The following is a 22,444-nucleotide window of genomic DNA, read 5'->3' on the forward strand; positions in this document are numbered from 1 at the left end:
GAAATGTGTTCACCTTAGGGTCACAAAGCTACTCTCCCATGCTGCCTTCCAGAGTTCTCTTTTCATTGTAATTTCATGCTTCAGATAAAAACCCCAGCTGGAAGTACTTCTGTCTGTGGTGGAGAATTAGGACTTTTCATACAAGAGTACACAGCAGGCTCAGCAGCACCTATAGCAGAAATTCTTGAATCCATTCACCTAAAATCTACTCAGCATTGGGGGTGGGGATTTAATGCCCACCTTGCCAGCATGCAGTCATGAGTTCAATCCCCAGTACTAAAAAAAAAAAAAGAACCACTATTCAGTATTGGTCAGCTTTCCCATCACTAGGACCATACAGCTGACCCTAAAGGGTAGGAGCATCACGGTGGGGGGATTTTCAAAGGAAAGCTGCTCACTTGTGGTTCCCAGAAAGCAGAGCAGGGAGTAGCCCCAGAAAGGAAGGCCAGAACCAGAGACAGTACCCAGGTCATGTCCCATGGCCCACTCTGACACACGAAGTGTGTCTTACTAATCCCCTCAGCCCATCGAGTTGACACTCCAGCTTAACTGGCACATTCTGCTTTCTATTAACTGGACACCCAGAACACCCAGACACATCTCCCTGAATCCTGCTGAGCCTCTGACTACACAAGACCGTACTTCGGTCTAACATGACAGAACTACCCTGCATAAAACTAAACACAATTAACAGCGCTGGCACAACTAAAAAGTTTCCTTTAAGACTAACTGTGAACCCCTGTAAAAATAAAAAATAATTGGACTGGGAATTTAGCTCAGTAATAATTGGACTGGGAATTTGGCCTAAACGCCTGCCTGGCAAGAGCAAAGTTGTGAGTTCAATCCTCAGTACAAAAAAACCCAATCTGCAGGTACGTTGACTCAGAGTAAATACTCTCATTCCAAAAGGGAGGAATAGGGAGATGGAAAAGAATAGGACCAAAGCAAGACGGAAACCCAGCAGGGCAAACGTGAAGTCCTGTAGGTTCTTATCTGGGGTGCGGGACACATGCGGTAAAAGTGAGTTCCTGAGGGGGCGAGCGCCCCATCCCCGTGGTTCTACTGGCTGCCGCCCACATGCTTCTCCCTCCAACAGTTCCACTCACTGCCCGTGGCTCTGCTTGGTAGATGTTCCATAGTCCAGGCAACGCTGACCTGCTAGGGTCCCTACTGGCCTCTGTCCCACTGCCACAGCTTCACCCACCCCCTCTTGAGAACACAAGGGTGCTCATACCTTCTAGGCCTCCCTAAAATCTGGGTGGAAGCCTCCCTGGCCCCACAGCACGTGCATCCTGCATGCCCAAACAACCAATATCACATGGGCCACATCGAGGCTCAACCAGCCTCCTGGCCCTTGGTCCACAGCTGCCAGGAGCGCTCTCTCAATACAGTGAAATGAACCTCGGGTAACTAATTCCCCAGGTGGCCCTTCTGAAGCAAGGAGCCAGGGACTCTTTCCAAATGGAAGCCTTATACTTTCACACTATACAACCAGCAACGACAGGGGTTTGCTGACTCCTGACATGCTCTCTAGGCATCTTCCATTTGTCCCTGTACAAAGAACTTGGCTTCAACTAGTTTATTCAACAAACACTACTTTTGGCTCCAACTTTACACATGGCTCTTTTTGGGAAAATACTTTAGTTTTTCAAATACTTCTGCTGTGTGTTTTTTGTTTTTTTTTTTTTTTTTTTTTTTTTTTTTTTTTTTTTTTGCAGGGGTCTGCTTTTTAATCCAAATCCTTAGTATAAATCTAGCTGAAAGTAGCCAGCAGTAACTAAACCATAGTCTGAACACTGGTGTGCTTTAAAATATCTTCCACCAGATCAATTAGTTCACTACCTTAAAACTGAGTTTCCAAAAAGTGGCAGGACATGGGCAAAATGTAGAAAATAAATTATTTGTGAGAGTATAAAACATATACAGTGATACCTTGGTTCACAATCTTAATTTGTTCTACCATTCTGGAAAAGATGGCCTTGACCGTGTTTATGTGGAAAGAGGGCTAAAGCTGTGTCTGTCAGACAATGAAGTTTGCAATAAAAACAAAAAAAAAATTTTTTTTGGTCTTTTTCCTTTTTATTGGTACCAGGGATCAAACTCACGACTGCCTGCTTCCAAGACAGGTGCTTATGCTGCTGAGCTAAATCCCCAGCCCCCAAAAACAAAATTTTGCAAGACACTTCTGTTTGTGAACCAAACTGTTTGCAAACAAAAATGTTTGTGAACCAAGGTACCACTGTACTCTAGCTCGATTCCCAACAAAATCCTCCAAGCTAAAGCCTTATGAGCCAGATCTTTACTGTCCACATTCCTATAAGCACTCTGGTCTTCTGAGCTCCAACGGAATCAGCACCAGGCTCTGTTTGAGGTATTCTAGGACTTCTCTAACTAGCATCTCCAAACTTTTCCAAGCCAGTTCCAAAGGCTTCCGAGCCACTTGATCAGGTACCGTCACGGCAGCCAGGATTCTACCTCTCCAGTACTAATTTTCTGTGCTCAGTCAGCTTTTCTATTGCTGGAATCAAATATCTGATACCCACAATTTAAAGGAGAAAATAGCGTATTTGGCTCATGATTTCAGGAGATTTAGTTCATAGCCCAAGGGGGGAATATCACGGCAGAGGAACAGAGAAGTGCTGTTCACTTCATGGTGGCTGGAAAACAGAGCGGGGTGAACAGTACCAGAGAGAAGCCAGGGACATCTCAAGATACAGTACCTAAAGTTGCACCTCCATAACACACAAAAGTATGCTTTGTTAATCCCCTAGGCAGTGCTTAAGCCAAGTAAATTGAGAGTCCAGCTCTTACATATCCAACAGCCTTGCTCAGACACAGACACACACACACACACACACACACACACACCTCCAAACTTCTTTTCACTGCCATCCAATACTCACAGCTCCCAAGGCACTCTTAACACCTCTTGTGACAGGTCGTCTCAGCCTCAGTCTCAGCTTCTCGAGATGTCCCACCAACTGCAGGATAAAATGTAACCTTCACCCTCTTCCTGCCAGGTGCCTCACAGCCTGTCCTGTCCCCACTGCCCTGAGAAGCATCAGCCCTGCCACAATGTACTCTCCCATTGTCCCCTCTGACCAGATCTAGGTGGGCAGCTCTCCTCCTCTGCTTCTTCAGTGAAAGACAATCTCCCTGGAGGCAGGAATGCTTCTCTGCTCCCTGCTGAAAAGCAGACACTCAGCAACTATCTGCTGAAAGAAATCAACCTTCTAAAACTAGCTCACACAGACTTTTAACACATTCCCAAGCACCCAACAGATACTCTGTCAACCTTCACTGGCCGGCCTGGCCTGGCCTGCTACACAGCTGCTCTCCCTCCTTCACCAGCATCCACTCCGTCACTGCCTGGCACACTGTGCTCTAGCAGCCTGCATGGAGGGCTGACCATGATCCATGCAGGGGTTGTGGGGGTTTCTCTTCCTTCCTGTACCCTCTCCCCGACACTCATGTTCACCACAGGGTCTGGCAGGCAAGCAAATGTCTCCCGGATGATTCCTGACAGTCTTCTTCGTCCAGCTTGTTCTCTCTTCCCAGGGAATCATGAAGTCTCATCGACTGCTCTTCAGTCTCAGCTCTGTACTTACCTGCTGCCGGCCAGCCCAGGTTCCCTACTCCAGATCACAGGATGGGCCCTCCTCCCTCCCCGCAGAGGAACCCAGCAAGGTGTCCCTGTGCTCCTGCCTGCCTCTTCTGGTCCAAGACCAGAGCTGGCTGTGACTACATGCCCCAGTCTGCTCTCAGTTTAGCCCAAGCTGACCACTGGCCTCAGCTACCAGCTGTCCAGCTACCCACGCCGGCACCTCCTACGCACTCCTGGCTGACTCCTCCAGCACAGTTAGGAGAGGCTCCCTTGGCCACACTGTCTGCTCTGCACCAGAACCTCAGCCATGAAAGAAGACAGTTCAAAACACGGAGGACGCAGTGACGCGGTGGTCACTGAGACACAGTGGCCTCTGGAAAACACCTGCCTCATTTCATTCTCACGCACCCTCTGGTAGCGCTCTGCACATACGCACACTGTGCTCCTCTCACGCCGAGGACGCAGGAAAGCAGGTCTGCCTGTGTGCAAATCTGGGGACGGCCCAAAAGCAAACGGAGAGCACTTGAAAGACCCACAGGGATGCACTCTGGCTGGCACCACCGCTGGCACACACTTCCTCATGGGACCCAAGGATGGGGATACAGTGCTGTGAGGGCAAAGGCTTCCAAACAATACAAATGCTTAGGCCAGGAGGCCCCACCCGCGGCCCCACTCTACCTTAAAAGGCCACAGCCTAACAACAGACCCTGAGGGAGCAGTGCTGGAGGGGTCATGGTCAGAGCACAGAGCCATCAGGCCATGGACTCTTCACGTGTCACCTCACCAGGTCCTCACCACCCAAATGACAGCTGGTGCTGGCCTCCCCAAGAATGGAGAAAAAGAGAGCTGAATGAGCAAAGTAAGTGGCTCCCAGTCCCGAGGCAGAAACAACAGAGCAGGCTGGATGTAAGGATCTGGGGCAGAGCTCGCCTGCCCTCCTGAGCCAGGGTCTCACATAAGAGCCTAGCAGTCAGACAGGACTGGGAAGTCTGCAGAGAGGAAACTCCTCTATAAACAGCACTCACGTAGTGCTGATCACACAGCGGGTCAAAGGGACTGTGGAGGCCTTGGCACAAGTGACCCAGGCAGCACCCATCTGTGAGTAGCATTGGGGACAGAGTCCAGGCCACAGGCCGTGAAAAGGACAGAGCCTGAGGACGTGGACTGTGGATGGTGTGATCTCACCTGGACCTCAACATGCAACTGTGTTCCACTAGAAAGTGCCAAGCAGGGCACTAACCACGACCCAAGCAGGGCACAGTCTCTGCCCAAGTAAAGGTCAAGACAGCGTGACAAAGGGGACAAGAAGGCACTGACACTAGTGGAAATGGGCCCAGGACAGCAGTGGACAGCACGTGCTCACAGTGGTCCAAACCCTCCAGAGGAAACTTTCCTTGGTGCACAGCAGTCACCGGCCTGAGGCCGCTGTGGCACAGCACAGCACAGGCACAGGGTGGGGCCCAGCAGGCTGCACACGGGAAGTGAGACAGCTGCCGCAGTGAGGCAGCGGGAGCACCAGCACCGCCCTTCTACCACCCACACACAGCCTGCAAACCCAAGACCTGGCACTCAGCGCACAGAATTGCCCAGATGGGCCACGGTGCTGTTCATAAGGCCTAGGCTCGGCCTGGAGCAAATGTAGTCTGAACCACCCCGACTCTCACACACACACTGAACTTTTTTTGCAATCCAGTAAAGACATGGAAGTCTCTAACTCAGGTGGGATCTCCAGGCACATTTGCTCTCTGAGTATGACTGACCCCGGCTGGCTCACAGCTCCACCCACGGGTCAGCAGCCACAGCAGATGTTCAGCATCATGCCTCTCTTCGTGCCCACGGGAGCCCTGTTTCCAGGGAATACAAGGCATCTTCCTCATCTGCTTGAGTAGATTTCTACAGCAAGAAAGTTAATTTTATAAAAAATTTTATAAATCCCTAACTTTGGGTCTCAATTATGCTAGACGCAGAAATAAATATTTCTCCTTTAGAGACCTAAAATAATCTCACTTCACGTAGATTAAAAAGACACAGTTCCCATCTCTTTAACATGTTCATGATGGGACTGTAACTTGTATGTCCTGCTGCCAAATGGCTTGAACCACCAACGGTGTACACGTGATTGTTTCATCAGCAGCTTTATTAATTTTACCAGTAAAAAGACCAATAAAACTGATTAGATCTGTCTGTACCACCAGGGTACAAGCCACTCAATGGGGCAGTCATCGTGTGTATACTACCAGTGGTTCAAGCTGGCAGGCACAAGTTAATGACTATTTCAAACTACTAGCCAGTTACTTAGTACTTGGTACACAAAAATACCTACTATGTCATAATTACTACCCTAAGAATTAGCTACTCGATGGCCTGTTACAAAGGGGCCTGACAATAACTGCGTCCCTTAGGAGCCCTGGTGGTATGGTGAGGATGGGGTTGGCACAGGCTGCTTCCCTTTGGGAGTCACCCGGCCCGCCTGTAGATCTGACCGGACAGCAGTGGAATGTGCATCCCAAAGTGCCCATGTGAGACTTTCTGGGTAAAGGGGCCACTGAACCCCTTCCCCCACTAACATGTTAACTCATGGCCTACAGACAGTAAAAGGGTTCAGTAGGCCTTATTTCTAGACAAGGCTCTCCAAGCAGCTGACGGCCTGGCATGCAGCATGGAGACTGGCTGGGAATGAATCTGGGAAGACAACTAGTTCACTCCGGAGACAGTGGCTCAGCACTGCACTCTCCCGCGCTGGCTTCTTTTACACTCACATCCACACTGAGCTCTGTGGCCCCCATAGCCAGGGCGTAGCTTGCCACCATCATCCACGCTGCTGCCGGTGTCCACACACAGGTGCGCTATCAGGGAAGCTGCCCTGGAACCACACCTACAGCACACTGGCCTGGCACAGTGTCTTTTATGGCCAAGCTCCCACAGGGAGGGCCTCCCCGTGTAAACCAGCATTGCCCCTGAAGACCCACGAGGCCACTGAGCCTCAGCCTCTCAAGAGCAGACACTGCTTCTGAACAGTCAGTCAACAAAAAGGAAGTAGCCATGGAAACAAACTAGAGGCCAGGGACACTCAGAAGGGGCAGCCCTCCTCCTGCCCAGTCCGCCAGATATGGCGGGCACTGCCAGGAGAGGGACCCACTCACCTCCAGGAGCCGCAGCTCCTGCACGCAGCTGTGCAGCAGCTCCAGGGCACGCTGCGCCACCTCCCATGGCCGCTGCAGGAACAGGAGCAGGGTGCACTGGCGCGAGAACAGGTAGCTGCGCAGGTCAAGCAGGGTGGCCTCCCGCCTCTGGACCAGCTCCCGCTTCTCCATGTCTATGGGCTTGCGGAGCACCAGGCCATTCCAGCTCTTCACTGGCTGGCAGAAAAAAGTCAGCCAATTGGCACCATCTAAACAAACACACACATGAAAGGCGATGGCACAGGCACCTCATCCACAGAGGTCCTGCTCGGGACCGGGACCCCGTGGGACAGCAGGCAGCGTCTCTGCTCAGGCCTAGCCCATTGGGGTTAGGCAGGAGCCACTGCACTAAGATCACATCTGAGTCTCACAAGTGCACGCTTCCAGTAGGACAGCCCCTCAGGCCCAGCAGTGGACACTGTCTTACCACGCCCAAGGGCACTGAGATGGAGGCTGAGTCAGGCAGCCACCCAGGGACGGTGGGCTGGGGACACCTCAGGCTCCATCAGGCTGAAGGGGCCCAGGGCCAGAACGTGGTGGCTGCCGTATTGGCCCCTGGGGCTGGAGGCTGCCTGCTCCTCAACCACCAGGGCAGGCACACATGTCCTCCTGCATCCCTCTCTCTGGACTGTCCCTCCTCATGTCCCTAACTAAACCATACCACCTGAGTGGAGCGCCAGAGGACAGGCCAGCAAGAGGAGGGGAAATCCTCATTGTCAGAGCTCTCAGACTCAAATACAGTCTCAGCCAAGTGCACATGGCACATGCCTAATCCTAGCGCTCGGGAGGCTGAGGCAGAAGGACTGCAATGGAGACAAGACCAGTGGGCAATTTACCCAAATCCTGTCTGGAAAAGGAAGGAGAAAGGGAAGGAAAAGACTGGGATGCAGCTAAGTGCTCTTGTAACACAAAAATTTTGAATGACTCAAAGAATCTACAAAAGTTATTTACCCTTTATGAAAGAAGTTGTGAAACTTATTTTCCCCACTTCTAAAAATGGTGCTGTGGCCAGTTTGCTCCTGCTGTAGACACCAACTGTCGCATATGGACCCTCGGCACCAAGCACCCCACCTAGGAATGCTCAGGCATGCCTGAGCAAGCTCCGAAGGGATGGTCCCTCAGTCAGCTTCTAGACATGCCCATCACCATGCCCAATGTGCCATGACAAACAGCCATCCCCACTGCCCTGTGATTCTCCTGCCTCAGCCTCCAGAGCAGCTGGGGTCTCAGGAGGGAGCCGCCCCATGGAGCTGCTGTCTGAATTCATGCCTGCCCTGTTTCCATCAGCAGGGCCGTGTGTTTACTCCCCTCACCTATGCCCCAGAGGAAGGGGTCTGCTCTGCTCCTACTGTTCCAGAACCTCACCAGGCCTGCAGCTGTGGGGTCGGTGGCCCAGCAAGAACACGGTGAAGCAATTTTACCCTCAGCTGCAGTCCTTGGTCCAGGCTCACTTTTGGATCTTAAGATGCCCCAGATTTATTTTTAAATTGAAGAAGAAAAATCACAAGAAAACTAAGACACGGGTGATATTTAAAAGACACACGCTTATGGTATGGCTCTGCCTTATACAACCTGACTTGTAAGCCTGGTGAACACAAGGCTTTGCTGTATGTTTCCGCTGGTGTCAGCACAGTGGCATGTCCAACTAGAGGGTCCCAAAGCATGGCCTGAAGTGGGTTAGTCCCCTCCAAGCTCCCTTAGCACAGGCAGCATGGGGCAAGCCACTGCCCTGTAGATGGTCATCCCACAGGCTCCTGGAACCACTCCTTCCTCCACACACGGTGACTCGGTGTGCAGCCCTGCGTGGAGGTCAGGAGTGGAAAGCAACCCCACTGTCTCACTGCAGGGGACACTGGATAAACTCAGGTCCGCTACCAGAACACCTCAGAGCTGGCCTGGCACCTTGGAGAAAGTCCAAGAAGGCTGGACTAACAAAGAAGCCAGAAAACATGATCTCATTTCTATCAAACATCTACAAAAAGCAGTACGCAATCATTTTCTTTGTATATAGTTTCACTTGCTAATTTTGTCAGTTTAAAAGAAAAAGAAAAACTTAAGATACTGTTTAAAAATTCACAAGACTGACAAAACCCCTACAATAGATCACATGAAACCCTTCACAAGCTCTGTGGGCAGCAGACATCCTAACGGGGCACAGGCTGCTCTGCCACCACCGAGCCACAAGTGACGCTGCATACCTGCAACGGCTGTGGGTGGGCATGCATGCGTGTGTGGGTGTGTGCGTGTGTGGTCCTGGGGGAGTGGATGCACCGAGCTGCAGCCCCAGCCCCTTTCTTATTGTGAGGCAGCCTCTCACTGAGTCCGTCTGTTGCTCAGGTGTGAAAACAGCTTTTTAAGGGCTTCTGTTCCTTGAGCTTCTACGAAAGGCTAAAGTGACAGATTCTTAACTCCCATTCATTTCCCATAGGAGTCTTAGAGCCCACTATCCAGAGTGCACTCGTAACAACCCTCAGGGGAAGATGTCCCCGGGGCAGCTACTCACCCCCAGCCCCGAAGTTGACGACGTACTGCGAGAACAGGGCGTCCAGCTCGTCATACTGCACCAGGGCATCCTCGAACTGCTGCAGCATCTCGAAGACAAAGGCGAGCTCCTCCTGTTCACCCAAAGAACTTGGGTCAGCGCTCGGAGGCCAATGCAGCCCGGGGTGCAAGTACACAGCACCGGGAGGAGCTCAGCCACTGCACACAGCCCCATCTGACACACGGAGGGAAGGCCAGGAGGAAGTGGGGAAAGACTCATGTGACATGTGAGCTGCCACCGGCGCGGGACTCAGGGACTCAGGGGCCGTGTCTCGCCCAGGCCTTTCCTGCCAGTTCTGTTGCTGGTCTCTGCTCAAGACCCTGAAGCTCAGTGCCTGGACCAGGGACTCATGCTTGCCATTCCCTGTTGTGACCCTACCCAGGCACAGCCTGGTACACTGCCTGTGCAGGAAGACTCCCAAGTGCAGAACCATGTGGGGCCCCATCCTCACCAGGATGCCCAGTGGACACCCAAGGCTGCACCCCGCCCTGGCTCAGGGCCCCCTGACTACTCTACTCGAGCTCCCCCATCCCTGAGAGAGCTAAACCCCAAGCATTCAAGGAAGTCAGGTCCTCCAAGCCCTCCTGTCCTGCCTTCCTACCCTTCCCACTGTCCCTGGACCTCACTCAACCACCACCAAGGGCTCACCCTCCTCACACCAGCCAGCCACACCACCCTCCCACTGGCTGGGGGTTCCTCTCTACTCTTCCTCCCCCATAGGCCACTGCCATTACTGGCTGACAGGCCTCTCTCAGCACCTGTGCCAGCATGACTCCCTCCTGCCACCCTGCTCAGTGCTCCGTATCGCCATGCCCATGGCGTGTCACGGTCCACACAGGCTCACCTAGTTGTTGCTCCAGTACCCAGTAGTTCCCGGCACATTTAGAGGCTCAACGTTTGCTGACTGAGATGGTCATGGTGGTTTCTTTTCGTATTTCCACCACTGCACTAAAGCTGGCATGCCACACATGCATGCAAAGTCCAAGCCATTGCAGACACTGCAATCTGCAGCCACCCTATGTGTGCGCAGACCACGTGAGACTCTGAATGCCTGGGCGGTACTTGCTGTCCAAATCAGGACACCCGCTTTTCTGGCTACAGCTGGCTCATGGGACAGCCTATACCTCAGCTCCTTGGCCGCCTCCTTATCTGGACCTGAGGTCCTGTCTACGCAGAGGTCAGTGGGTGGTGAGCGGCCACAGGACACCAATCATGCCCAGGGAACCACAGTGTCTGTCCTCTCACTAAGCACAATGTCCTCGAATCCCATCCATGTTGCAGCATGGGTCAAAAATGAATTTAGACTTAGAGATGCCGCCCAAAGTATTCCATCCAGTCCTGCTCAGCCTCTTGTACCGCTAACCTGTACACCTCCATCAAGATGGCAGCACAGCTTCTTAGACAGTCCTTACTGGAATGTGCTGAGTTTTCCCGCTAACTGCTGGTCTCTTCCCCATGACCTACATGGACCCAGCTGCTGTCCCTGACCTCTTGCCACCTGGGACAGTCCCCTCGCCTTCCCCTTCCTTCACACCATGTGCCTCTCTGTGGAGTGCTGTGCTGCCTTGCCCAGGGCCCTCCTTTAGGCTCACCTGGTACTCTTTGTACGCTTTTCAGACACGTCTCTCTCAGCATGCCCAACTGCCTTGTCACATGGACAGACGGTGGGGCTGCAGAGCGCCTGCCACCAAAGCTCCTCCCGTGCCGTTACCCAAAGGGCACAGTTTACTCACTGGAATGCTAGTGCGAGAGCTGAACTTCCTCCACTGACCTTTTTAAAACAACTGCCTATTTCCATCACACAGAAGCAAGGACGTTAGCCTCGGCCTGGGTGACACCTGTCCTGTGGGACCCATTTGGCCCCACCCCCAGCAGACTCCTCTGGACAGAGCTTGTGTCCTCAGACCCATGACCTCTGGGACCCTCCTCGCTTCCTGGTCCTACAGGGAATCAAGCCCACTCTGCATGTCAGCTACCCCAGTCCTGTCGGCGACCATCCTCCAAGCAGCTCCGGTCCCGTTAGCACTAGACACACCCCTTGCTCCCACAATGCCCTTGCTTCTGGCCAGCAGAGGACAGGGCAGGGCAGCAAAACACACTGACCCCATGCACACATCCACACTCCTGTCCATCCTCAGCATACCATGAATCTGCCTGTCTGTCTACCCATCTCGCCACAGTTCACAATGACACCCTGTGTCCTGGTTTCCTTTAGCCTCTGCCTTTGTCTATAATCACAGACTAAGCCTGATAACTTAAGAGCAAGGAGCCTGGGCCATCAGAAAGGCTTATCATGCACAATCCGAAGGCTTGTTAACACACGCAGTGTGAGGACACATGCCAGAGTCCAAGTGTCCCAGAGAGCCTCAGAGTAGGAAATCAAGCTCTCATCAGAATGGTTCTTTGATTTATTAAAAGTGCATTATTTCTTCAGAATTAACACACAACTGCTATCTGGGTATGAAATTGTGCCTTCTCCATCAAGAGATGGAAAATAAGGACAAGAGATCCTGCGAAGAGTGCTCCTGTCTGAGTATTCAGGGGTATCCATACCTCCGATTGACCACTGCCCATCCCTCTGTTCTTTTAAGACTTTTCATCTTAGAAGGGAAAGAGTTAAATAAAATTACATTTTTTAAAACGACTTAAACTTTTGGTGAATTGCAGTAAACCACCAGCTTAACACAATCTCACACAGGAGCCCAGGTCATGATGCAGAACCATGGAGGCTGTGTCCCCACAAGCCATCCTTCAGTCCCAGGCAAGGCAAGCCATGAACAAACACCTGTGTCCCAGCTGCAGCCCCCTCTGCCGAATTCACAGTGGACAGAGCCAGAACTGTCCACCGCCCTCTGGGAAAGGAAAGGCCTGCTCTGGCCACTTCAGCGTCTAGGAAACTTGTTGTGAGAACCCTGGGGAGCGCCTTCTCAGACAGCAGGAGGTGCCACCAGCCAGGTACCTGGACCATGAAGTAGTCACAGAAGCTCCAGCCCGGCTCCGTCCTCTTCTCCCTCAAGGTTCGCATGTCGTCCTCAAACTTGCCTAGGTTTTTGGTGAAAGACATAAGAAGCAACGTCCTGAGTTTGGTCAGGAAGGCATTCCAGGATTCCTGAGTTCGGGAAGAGTCCTTCAAGGGATCAGAGAGCACGACACACCTGCAAAGACATGAAGGCCTGTCTGAAGCCCCCAGACACAGTGCCACCTTGTTACTGCCCAGACCCCACGCAGGGTCAAGCCCGGGCAGCAAGCATTGCAAGGGTTCCAGGGGGTCTGCTGCAGAGCAGCCTAGAGAGGGGACAGGAGTTCAGGGCCCCAAGGGCTCAGGTCTGCCCTCAGAATCTCTACCAGCTCCTCCCACTGCCCAGATGAAATGTACATCTCTCAACCTGGCACAGGATGACCTTGGTCCAGGCCTGGCATGTGGCCTGAATCCCTCCTACCCAAACTGGGCCGCTGACACCTTGAGCCCTCTTGCACCCTCGGATACACGCCTGCTCACTCAGCTGTCACCTGTGCAAGGAGTCATCTGCTCGCTCTGGGACCACACAACTGCACAGAGGACCCTGGAGTGCCCCTCCTTGGGGTGAAGGCACCAGATCATCGCGCTAAGAAAAGTTCTCATGGTTAGGAATAGCGGTATATTGCCCACTGGGTGGAAATGGTACCTTTCTTTAGCCTTGGAAATAGTAACTGAGAAGGAAAACAATAAATCCGAACTCAGAATTATTTTGGTATGGGGGATTGATCTCATGACTTCATGCCTGTCAGACACACACTTATGCTGCTGAGCTGTCTGCGGCAGAAATGGTTTTGAAATTTTGACACCATGAGCTTCGACATCTCTCCTCAGTGCACACTACCTAGAAACAGGAAAATGACACTTCCGGGAGAACATGGCGGACAGATAACAGCAACTACCAGAGGCTCTCTGAAAGACTCGGCTCAGAAGCCAGGAATGGTGTGGACTAAGGAGACATAAGCAGGTGGAGATATGCTCTGCTGACTCAGGAACGAACTGGGCTGAGAGAAACCAACTAGGAATGCAGTCCTGGTGCTAAAACAGGAACAGAAAAGCCTCGGTGTGGAGGCTGGACCCCACGCCATTGGAAGCCGCGATTTGGGTTTCCCGCCGCGCGGCCGGCGACTGCATCTACAGCGGCTCGGCAAGGAGAGATGTGCAGAAGCTCTGTGAACGGGAGTCTGCGAACGGAGTCGAAAACTGGACGGGCAGGGAGGCGTGCACTGACTTGTGGTGAGGTGAGTGAGAGAAACTGACACTCTACAACAGTTTGACTCCAGCGGAGGACTTTCTGGGCCCCGGCAGTCCTGCGGGAGCAGGGCGCAGTGGCGACTCCAGCCACACATCCCCCTCTTGGGCGGGATTGGTGAAAAGTGCCTGGCCTGCGTGACGTTGCTGGCGGACCTGGTGGGCTGGCCCAACCCAGATCCCAGAGCCGGGAGGGGCCACCCCCGAGTAGGCTGCCTGATCTGCAACTTCCTGGTGTGCTGTGGTGGGTGGGAACACTTAACCGGAGCAATTCGATCAGGCTGTAGCTGACAGGGAGAGAAGCTGGGTCTCCTATATAAGCTTGAATATATAAGGAACAGAGAATATGGGAAGAGGCAGCAACAAGAAAGGCTCCTCGGCCCCCAATCCTGAGAAACAGGCAATAGCGGACACCGCACCAATAGACATAAAGCGCCATATAGAGAGCCTCATAGACCAATTCAGGAATGAAGTTATCAACGACCTGAAGCTAGAAGTATGCAGAATAGTTAGAGAAATGCTAAGCACCACCCAAGAAAAAACAGATGGTGGAATGGAAGAACAGAAAAAGAGGGGAGAATTGTTTGATGGAGAAAACAGAGAAAGCATAGAATACGTGAAGCAGGTTCAAAGGGACTACCAAGAAACTAAGAAGTCTATCGAAGACTGGCATAACAGCTTGAAAGAAACTAAGGACAGACTATCTGAACTGGAGGGCAGACTTGTAATATGGGAGAATGAAATGAAAAACTTCTTAAAAATAACAAAGAAACAAACAGCAATAATACAAAGACAAGAAGATGATAAGAGGAGCCATAACTTAAGGATTAAGAACATAAAAGAAGAAGTAGGGACACAAACAAGTGAACTACAAAAGCTACTCACAGAAATAATCCAGGAGAATTTTCCTAATTTAGCAAAAGGTAAAGATACTCAGATGTATGAGGCATACAGGACCCCAGCTATCTACAACCCAAACAGAGCAACACCCAGGCATATAATAATCAAAATTCCAGAAATTCAATACAAGAACAGAATATTAAAAGCTGTCAGAGACAAGAAACAGACCACTTACAAGGGAACACCCATCAGAATTACAGCAGATTTCTCTGCACAAACCATCAAATCACGAAGAGCATGGGGGGAAATAATTCAAGCTTTGAAAGATAATAATCTCCAGCCAAGATTGAGATATCCTGCACAACTGTCCCTGGAAATTGATGGAAAAACAATGTGCTTCCAGGATAAAGAGGAACTGGGAGAGTTTGCGGCCACCAATTCAACTCTACAGAGAGTATTGCAGGATATTCTAAAAAAAGAAAAATACAAAGAACCCAGAAATAGTGGCAGGGAGGCCATAACGAATGGAGCAGAGAACAAAATGAAGAAGACAAACTGACAGCTACTGACAGAAAAAGAGCTCAACAGAAATGAGGCAGAGAAGATTGGATGATAGGAACAGCTATTTGGGAGAAAATGACATCTTAATAGGTAATACTGATTTAGTATCATCTTGTTTTGAAGTCTCATCTAGCTTTTGTTCTTCTGTTTCCAATGGTCTAAATAGGTTGTATCTTATTGGATTTTGTTATGTACAATAGTATAAGCAAAAACCTTTTAAAGACAAGGAGATTATACAGAAACCATTGTTCATTTTCTGTTAGTTGATTCTAAATACTCTGTAATGCTGTCATTCTCTTAAATGGTTTTACATTGTTTTGATATACTTAATGCTACAGTATACGAAGTTGTACTCAAGGATTTCAAGGAAAGAGACAATATGGTAACTACTTTTGGGTCGGGATTATCTGGTGGTGAAACACTATTCTGCTTAAATGGTTATGTATTGATCTGCCCTGTTTCGTTGTTATGCCCTCTTTTATCTCAATCTCCACTTCATTATTTACTTTATCTTTATCCTTTTAATTAAAGGAAAAAAAATAGCAGGATATATTATAGTAACCCACTTTGACTTTCCATTACCTCAATTTAAAGCCCTGTATTACTCTCACCATCTGGTTTTTAACTGATGTTCCCCTATTCTGTTTTGCTGGATAGTATCAGGTTCGAAAGTTTAGGCATCAGCTGAGAAGATAATGAGATTCATTATAACGCCCATTCTCGTTGACTTTTATCTACTTTTGAAGACCTACAATGTCTCCAATGTTTTGGTTTTGTTGTTTTTATTCTTTACTGTTTTGTTCAATTGTATTATAACTAACGATATAGGCAATTCTATTAGAGATAGCGGGAGGCATTATGGTAACCATTGTTGATCACCTTGTATCATGTTTTTACATTGTCTATTATGTCCACCCTTTTGACTTGATCGATTCTGTTCTGTTATGTCACATTTGGTTTTACTCTCTTCCAAAAAAGTAATAAGAACCGTGGGAGCAATGAAACCCAAAATGTGTAATAGTCATGGTACAAAAGAGAGGAAAAGAAAGTGCTCTAAACTATATAACTGCATGTATATTTAAGTGTATAAGATAGAAAATGATATCACAGAGTTTTATTGGATCATTGAACAGAACTGTTTGCAGTATCATTGATGGAATGTCCACTTTATAAGCTTTAATTTTGTGTCTTGAACAATTATTTCTAGGATGACAATATGTAATCCATTAACTAGTGATTTCCTACTGTTCATTTTTTTTCTGTAAATCTGTATAACTTGTACCCTTTCTCTGCTTTTTTTTCTTTTCTCCTTAAATAAAATAAAAAAAAAAGATTAAAAAAAAAAAAAAAAAAGAAACAGGAAAATGAGTTCCAGCACGCCCACTATGGAGAGTCAGCTAAATCCAAGCCAGCACATCAGCAGACAGAAAGTGGCACAGGCTGTCATCCCAGCCCTCAGGAGGCTGAGGCAGGAGACGCGCAAGTTCAAGACCAGCCCAGGCTAGACACTGAGTTCAAGGGCAGCCTGGACAGTGAGCCTCTGTCTTTAAAAAACAACAACAACAACAACAAAAACTGTGACAGCACACTGACACAGACTACCGTGCAGACCGTCACAACCAAGAAGGAAACAAAACCATCCATCCTGGTGCTCCATTTTGGACTCTTCCCCAACAGGCAGGTGCCCAAGGACATCAGGGAAACGTTGGCTCTCTGAGCTGCTGGGGTCTGCAGGCTCCAGAATCCTTCCCTACAGCACTCTCATGGGTTATAATCAGCATCACTACTGCTGAGAAGACACGAATTCTCTGCATCCTATAGAGACAGAGAAGGAAACTGCCATGCCAGGAACCAAGATCACTGCTCCCCCAGGGACCCAGTGTTTACCAATCAGACGTACATGTTCACTATATCCCACCCTCTGTCAGCCCTTCAACTTCTACCACCTCTGGGCTGTCATCCATTTTTACTGAAAGTCATGCTTCAGAAACTCACAGCACATGGTCACCATGATGGTTAACTAAGAACAGGAGACCAGATCTGTGGGGAGGAGCGAGGGGCCAAACACACTCCGGCACTGTCAGAAGCCTGACAATGCACAAAACCCGGTACTGAGCAATTTTCTTGAGGAATTTTTTCCTAAGGCAGTGCTCAGGTGTTCACAACACCTGTGCTACAAAGATGTTCATGATACTGCTGCTCACAAGAGGTAAGCAACCACCTGCCAACCCTGCAGAGGACTACAGGAAGAAGCTGTAGTGCATTAAAGCACTGGAATATTCCACTCACTCAGTGATGGTAGAGAAATCATTCACTATCCAGACACCTTTTCCACCCAGGACGGTATTGGGGTGACACACACGTGCCTGCGATGCATGATGAAAGAGAGTGGGAAAAACAATGCGATGCTTAGGTAACATACACTTCCTCTCTGCTCACTACTTTTCTTTAAAAATTCTACACAGAACACTTAACACAATAAAAAATTAAGCACATACAAAGCTCAGAAAAACACTTTAGGGCCATTTGTTCCCATATTTTCAAAGACCAGAAATTACATTATGTAATGAAACAACAGTTCTAACCAAGTATACTACATTCAAATTAGAACCTGACCCAACTTTCTATGTTAAAAAAAAAAAAGAGATTTGTTTAAAAAAAAATAAAGGTTTACAAATTAACGAAGATCAAAATGGTACATGGCACGTTTAACCTACCAAAAATGAAATGTTAAAACTTTAGAATGTTGAATTTAAGCATAAAGAACAGCTTTGAAAGCCCTGTTAGTTTCCACAGGCTCAACAGAAACATACCTCTGTCAATTAGAAACAAATTAATCTGACTTCAAAGGAAGCACTACGAGATAACCATCGCTGCTCCCTGGATGTCCCCTGGATGTCCACAGCAGCACACCTCAGAAGCCGCACTCCCGCGCACAGCCCTGCCCAGCACTGCTTTTGCTTCTGCCTCGCCCTGAGCCCTGCAAGCCGCCCGCCTTTGCAGCCCTGTGTGCACCACCCCTGCTGCCTCCTGGTGGAGACTGTGTGCTCCTCACTCAGAATGGAATCACGAGCACGCCTGAGCTGCGCCAGGGGAAGAACGCTCAGGTTTGCAGCATCTCCTCGTTCATGTGTCACACTGATTGCTTCTGATTGGCTAGTTTACGAAGCGCCATGTGAAGGAAAACTGTCACAAGTCCAACTGCATGAAATTTCTCTCGGGTATGCCAGGATCCATGAAGCCAGTTTGAACAGCACCATGTGCCCAGGACTGTATGGAGCAGGTAAAGGACCCTCCCTGGGCTCTGCTCGAAGACCTGTTGGACATCTGGGGTGACAATGACATCGGAACTGTCATATAATGAGAAAGCTGTGGGCCCTGGCTGTGGCACTCCAGGCTGGCTCCTCCTATTGCATCTCACAGCACTGGAGCCCCTGCTGCATGATGGGGGATTAGGGCCCTGGGAGAGGGCAAGCAGCAGCCTGCAGGCCGGGGTCTCAGCACCATGGCTGTCTGGGGACAGCAGAAAGGAAGAGAGCAGGCACAGCAGGTGAGCAGGGTCTGCTCACACAGGTGCCCCCACACAGTGCCACACCAGCCATACAGCAGGGTCCCGCTCAGCAGCAGAAGCTAAGCAAGCCACCCCCGGCCAGCACTGCAGGGTTCCCAGGGCTGACTCCAGACACAGGCGCTGTGTGGTCTCCTCAGGGTCCCTGGCCCAAGATCCTCCCCTGTCCTCACACATGCTGACCAAACCAAAACTCCAGGGACAGGGCCCTGCCCTCCACAGGCCCAGGAAGTCAGTGACCTGCACGGGTCTGACAGCAACCAGTGGACATGCCAGAAGGTGCACTTACCTGTCACTCTGCTTATTACAAAAGTCATTTCGTATTTTATCCACAATGGAAGTTCGGGGAAGGATGTTGGTTTTATTTTTTTTCTTGGCATCATTTTCAACTACTACTATCAACCAGTCCACAGAGCCATGAGCTTTCAGAACGTTCTGCCACTTGGTGAGGTCATCCTTTACCGTGGCTTTGTACACTTCTGTATCCTAAAAATAAACAAATCACTGTGAACACACGCCCCTCAGTGCCTACAGGGCACATACATGGTTACATGGTGCAATGCATTCGATGATGGTAAATGGTAGGGCACACGGCTCTCCCCAGAGGCAGCACCCTGGGGCTCTGAGCACTGGGAAGGTCGCCGAAGCGGCACTGTCCATGCAGCAGGGCAGGATTGATACTCCATAGTGCCTCTGTGGCCACGCAGTGGAACCCAGGGCCAGCTCTCGGTGCTGCCCATAGGCCTTGGCTCTCTAGAGCACCAGAACCTACTGTGACCCTGAGGCCCTTGCAGGCCCCATCAGAAGCACAGCAGCTTCCAGGGAGAGCCGAGGGAGGCCACCTGCAACTCAGCTCCCACACACTTCCCAACTCGCAGTCTTCAGAGCTAGGCTGTTCCTCCAGTCAGTCCCCTCTCCTTTCGTCCCCAACACCAGCCTGTCCGAAACAGTGTCCCTCTGCAGTAAAGCAACAGGCCAGCTCAGATCACCTGCAGTGAGGCCCGGGGATATGGGTATTCTCCCTATTAACTGTAACTGCATCTTTTCTTTTTTCTTTTTTAGGGCTGGGAAATGAACACAGGACCTTTTACCTGCTGAGTTATATTCCCGGCCCTGTAACTTTGTAACTGTCCTCATGCACTATAAATCCCTTCTGTAGGCTCTAACTTCAATTATTCAAACAGTCCTTGAGCTGTAACACAGCGAATACCTCAAGAAGGCAGGGGACTAGCGCTGAACAGGGGAAGAAGAGACCTGCACAGCACTCCTGGAGATCAAAACCACAACTGGGTAAAACCAGAGTGATCCAGACCACGCAAAAGAAAAACCAGCCAACATTAAGGCAAGCTCCGGAAATCATCACAATGCAGCACAGAGGAAGAAGTTCCAGAAACAGCTGCAAACAGCTGAACAGCAATGAGCCCGGGGCTGCAAGGGGCTGCAGGCTTATGGACAGATAGGCCAATTGGTCAGTCTCCACCTCCACATCTACAAAGAGGTAGAAACACATCTGAAGGAACAATCACAAAAATTTTCCCAAATTTGATGAAAATTTTAGTCCAACAAGCTCTGAAACCTCAAGCACAAAAAATATTAATAAATATACCAAAACAAATCAATCAAACTATTAAAAACCAGTGATAATGAAACATCTGAAATCAAAGACATTTATGAACAAAGTAACAAGGAAAAAATACAAACTGTTTAGTCTGAAAGAAAGAAACCAAAACCAGGGGCCAACAGCTTTAAAGTTGTGGTAAGAAAAACTGCCACACTGGAATTCCCTGTCCTGTGAAAACACTCTGCTGAAATGAAGGCAAAATAAAGGTGGGCTGGTGTATACAGGGCTGAGAGAACTGATCACCAACAGGCCTGCCACACAAACTCGAGCCCCTCGGTGGAAGGAAACCCACACCCGACCAAGTCCGCAACCGCACAGGTAGGACCGCAAACGATGCCAGTGAGGCAGGCAGTCTCTGCCTGAAGCAGCAACCGCACCCACACACTGCAGGATCCACAGTGCAGAGCCATGGGCAGCCCAGGCAGGCACACTGGGATACCAGCCACCGAGAGCCAGCCATGAGCCACCCCTCCAAGGAGGCTTGCGCCGAGCCTGAGCGGCAGCTGTTCCAGAAGAAACAAGCAGCGCTCCTGTCACTGCAGCCCCAGCCACCATCCACTAACCGTAGCACTTCTGAAATAAGCATCACCACACCTGATGTTCTAAAAGCCTCCTCTTGGAATGTCATTATTTTAAGGCAGAAAAAACCTCGTTCACAACAGCCATGAAAACTAAACTAAGGAACCAAAGACGGAAGACGTCTAAAGACCAAAAAAGGCAGCGAATGGAGATCATACCACTCCAGGCATCAAGATTCACAGCTGTTAACCTCGCTCTCCTGAACCAAATCAAGGCACCTTCTCACCTTCTCCCTCTGCCGTGCCAAGACTGCTGATACACAGCCAACCACTCAAGCAGTGGCTTTTGGGACTTCCTTCGCTTAGGGAGCTACAACCAGGACACAGCAGGGGCAAGTGGCCTCTGCACGCACAGTGGCAGCTGCAGTACTTTCAAGCTGGGAGGAGAACATGTGGGGCAGACTGCAAGAGCTGAGTGGGCTCCAGGACTCTGAGCACCCTGGCTGGTCTTCCCCTGGGGTGGCCTTCCTTGGGGTGTACAGTGGCACACAACAGGAAGTTGGGCACAAAGTCAAGCATCTCATGAGGACCTGGCAGAAGGCATAGTATTTGCCATTTCTCTTTCCCCACTTGGTTTTTTTGAGATGGCACCTCATTATGTCGGTCACTGTAAGGCTGGTCTTGAACTCACTATGTAGCCCAGGTTGGCCTCAAACTCATGGTAATCCTCCTACCCTTCTGCCTCAGCCTTCTAGTAAGGGATTACAGGTGTGCAGCACCACGTCCAGCAGGACCCCTTTCTGACTGAGCTCAAAACCTAGTGCCACTTCTGCAAACCAGAGGCCACCAAGCGTAAAGGGAAGAAGCACAGACTGTGCAGAGGATGGCACCACATGCACAGAGGAGCAGGCAGAACCAGACAGGCTGGTCCAAGCCAGGATACCAGCAGCAAGGAGAGCCTCAGCAGCAAGGAGAGGATGTGGGTTCGCAAAGAGGTTTGCTTTAAAGGAACAGGTAACCACACAGAACGAGAAACGTAATAATAAAAACATCTCCGTCAGGCCAGGGACAGATAATGATCAACAGTGGAACATAGACTGCATAAAGATCCTATCACTGTAAGTGCAGGACGCTGGTCTTGTAAAGAGGGCAGCTCTTATAAGGGGGAACTGAGATGGCACTGAGCTGCTGTGTGCTCACTGAGGCACAGCCAGGAACTCCTCAAGCAGGACACCATGGGGAGCAACCATGTTTAAACGACAGGTTCCAGGTAAATCAAGTTTGGCCAGTTAAGACTGTCTGCCAGATGACTACACCTACACCTCTGTGAGGATGCTAGGGAGATGGAAACACCACCGACAAGGAACCACCACCACTGTCCACTAAGGACAGGCCAAGTGGACCACAGCTGAACTGTCCTAGACCCCGCAGCAGTGAGGAAGCTCTTTGGGCACATTTCCTCACTACAGTCTGAACATGGGGGGACACCATAAAGCTCACGGAAACAGAGAGCAGAATACTATGTCCAAAGCCTTCTGACCGCAATGCAAGAAAACAGGGAAATTCCAATAAACAAGTTTATTAATTTCTCTTCCTGGAAACCAATAGCTTATGCCGCTGAGAATCCCCAGCCCCTGGAGACCAACAAATGGCTAAACAACTACAGGTAGAAGGAGAAATACAAACAGATAAAAACACTGGGACACATTCAAAATAGTCATCAGAGGAAAATGTGTGACTT

At 50.0% G+C, this 22,444-nt stretch overlaps 1 protein-coding gene across 8 annotated transcripts in view; it reads right to left on the minus strand.

Annotated features, from left to right (window-relative positions):
• The window catches only part of Trappc10 (trafficking protein particle complex subunit 10), a 76,152-nt gene that overhangs the window by 26,357 nt on the left and 27,351 nt on the right, over window positions 1–22,444 (minus strand). For all 8 annotated transcript variants that reach the window (XM_063224596.1, XM_063224600.1, XM_063224594.1 and 5 more), the window contains 4 exons: window positions 18,854–19,050; window positions 12,288–12,483; window positions 9,290–9,401; window positions 6,748–6,995 (listed from right to left, as the gene is read on the minus strand). In XM_063224596.1, the coding sequence (XP_063080666.1) occupies window positions 6,748–6,995; window positions 9,290–9,401; window positions 12,288–12,483; window positions 18,854–19,050 (753 nt within the window). The remainder of the gene's footprint in view (window positions 1–6,747; window positions 6,996–9,289; window positions 9,402–12,287; window positions 12,484–18,853; window positions 19,051–22,444) is intronic.

Source organism: Cavia porcellus, unplaced genomic scaffold (assembly GCF_034190915.1).
Source record: "Cavia porcellus strain 051 isolate PalLab524CR breed Dunkin Hartley unplaced genomic scaffold, mCavPor4.1 scaffold_15, whole genome shotgun sequence".
Lineage (NCBI taxonomy): Eukaryota > Metazoa > Chordata > Mammalia > Rodentia > Caviidae > Cavia > Cavia porcellus.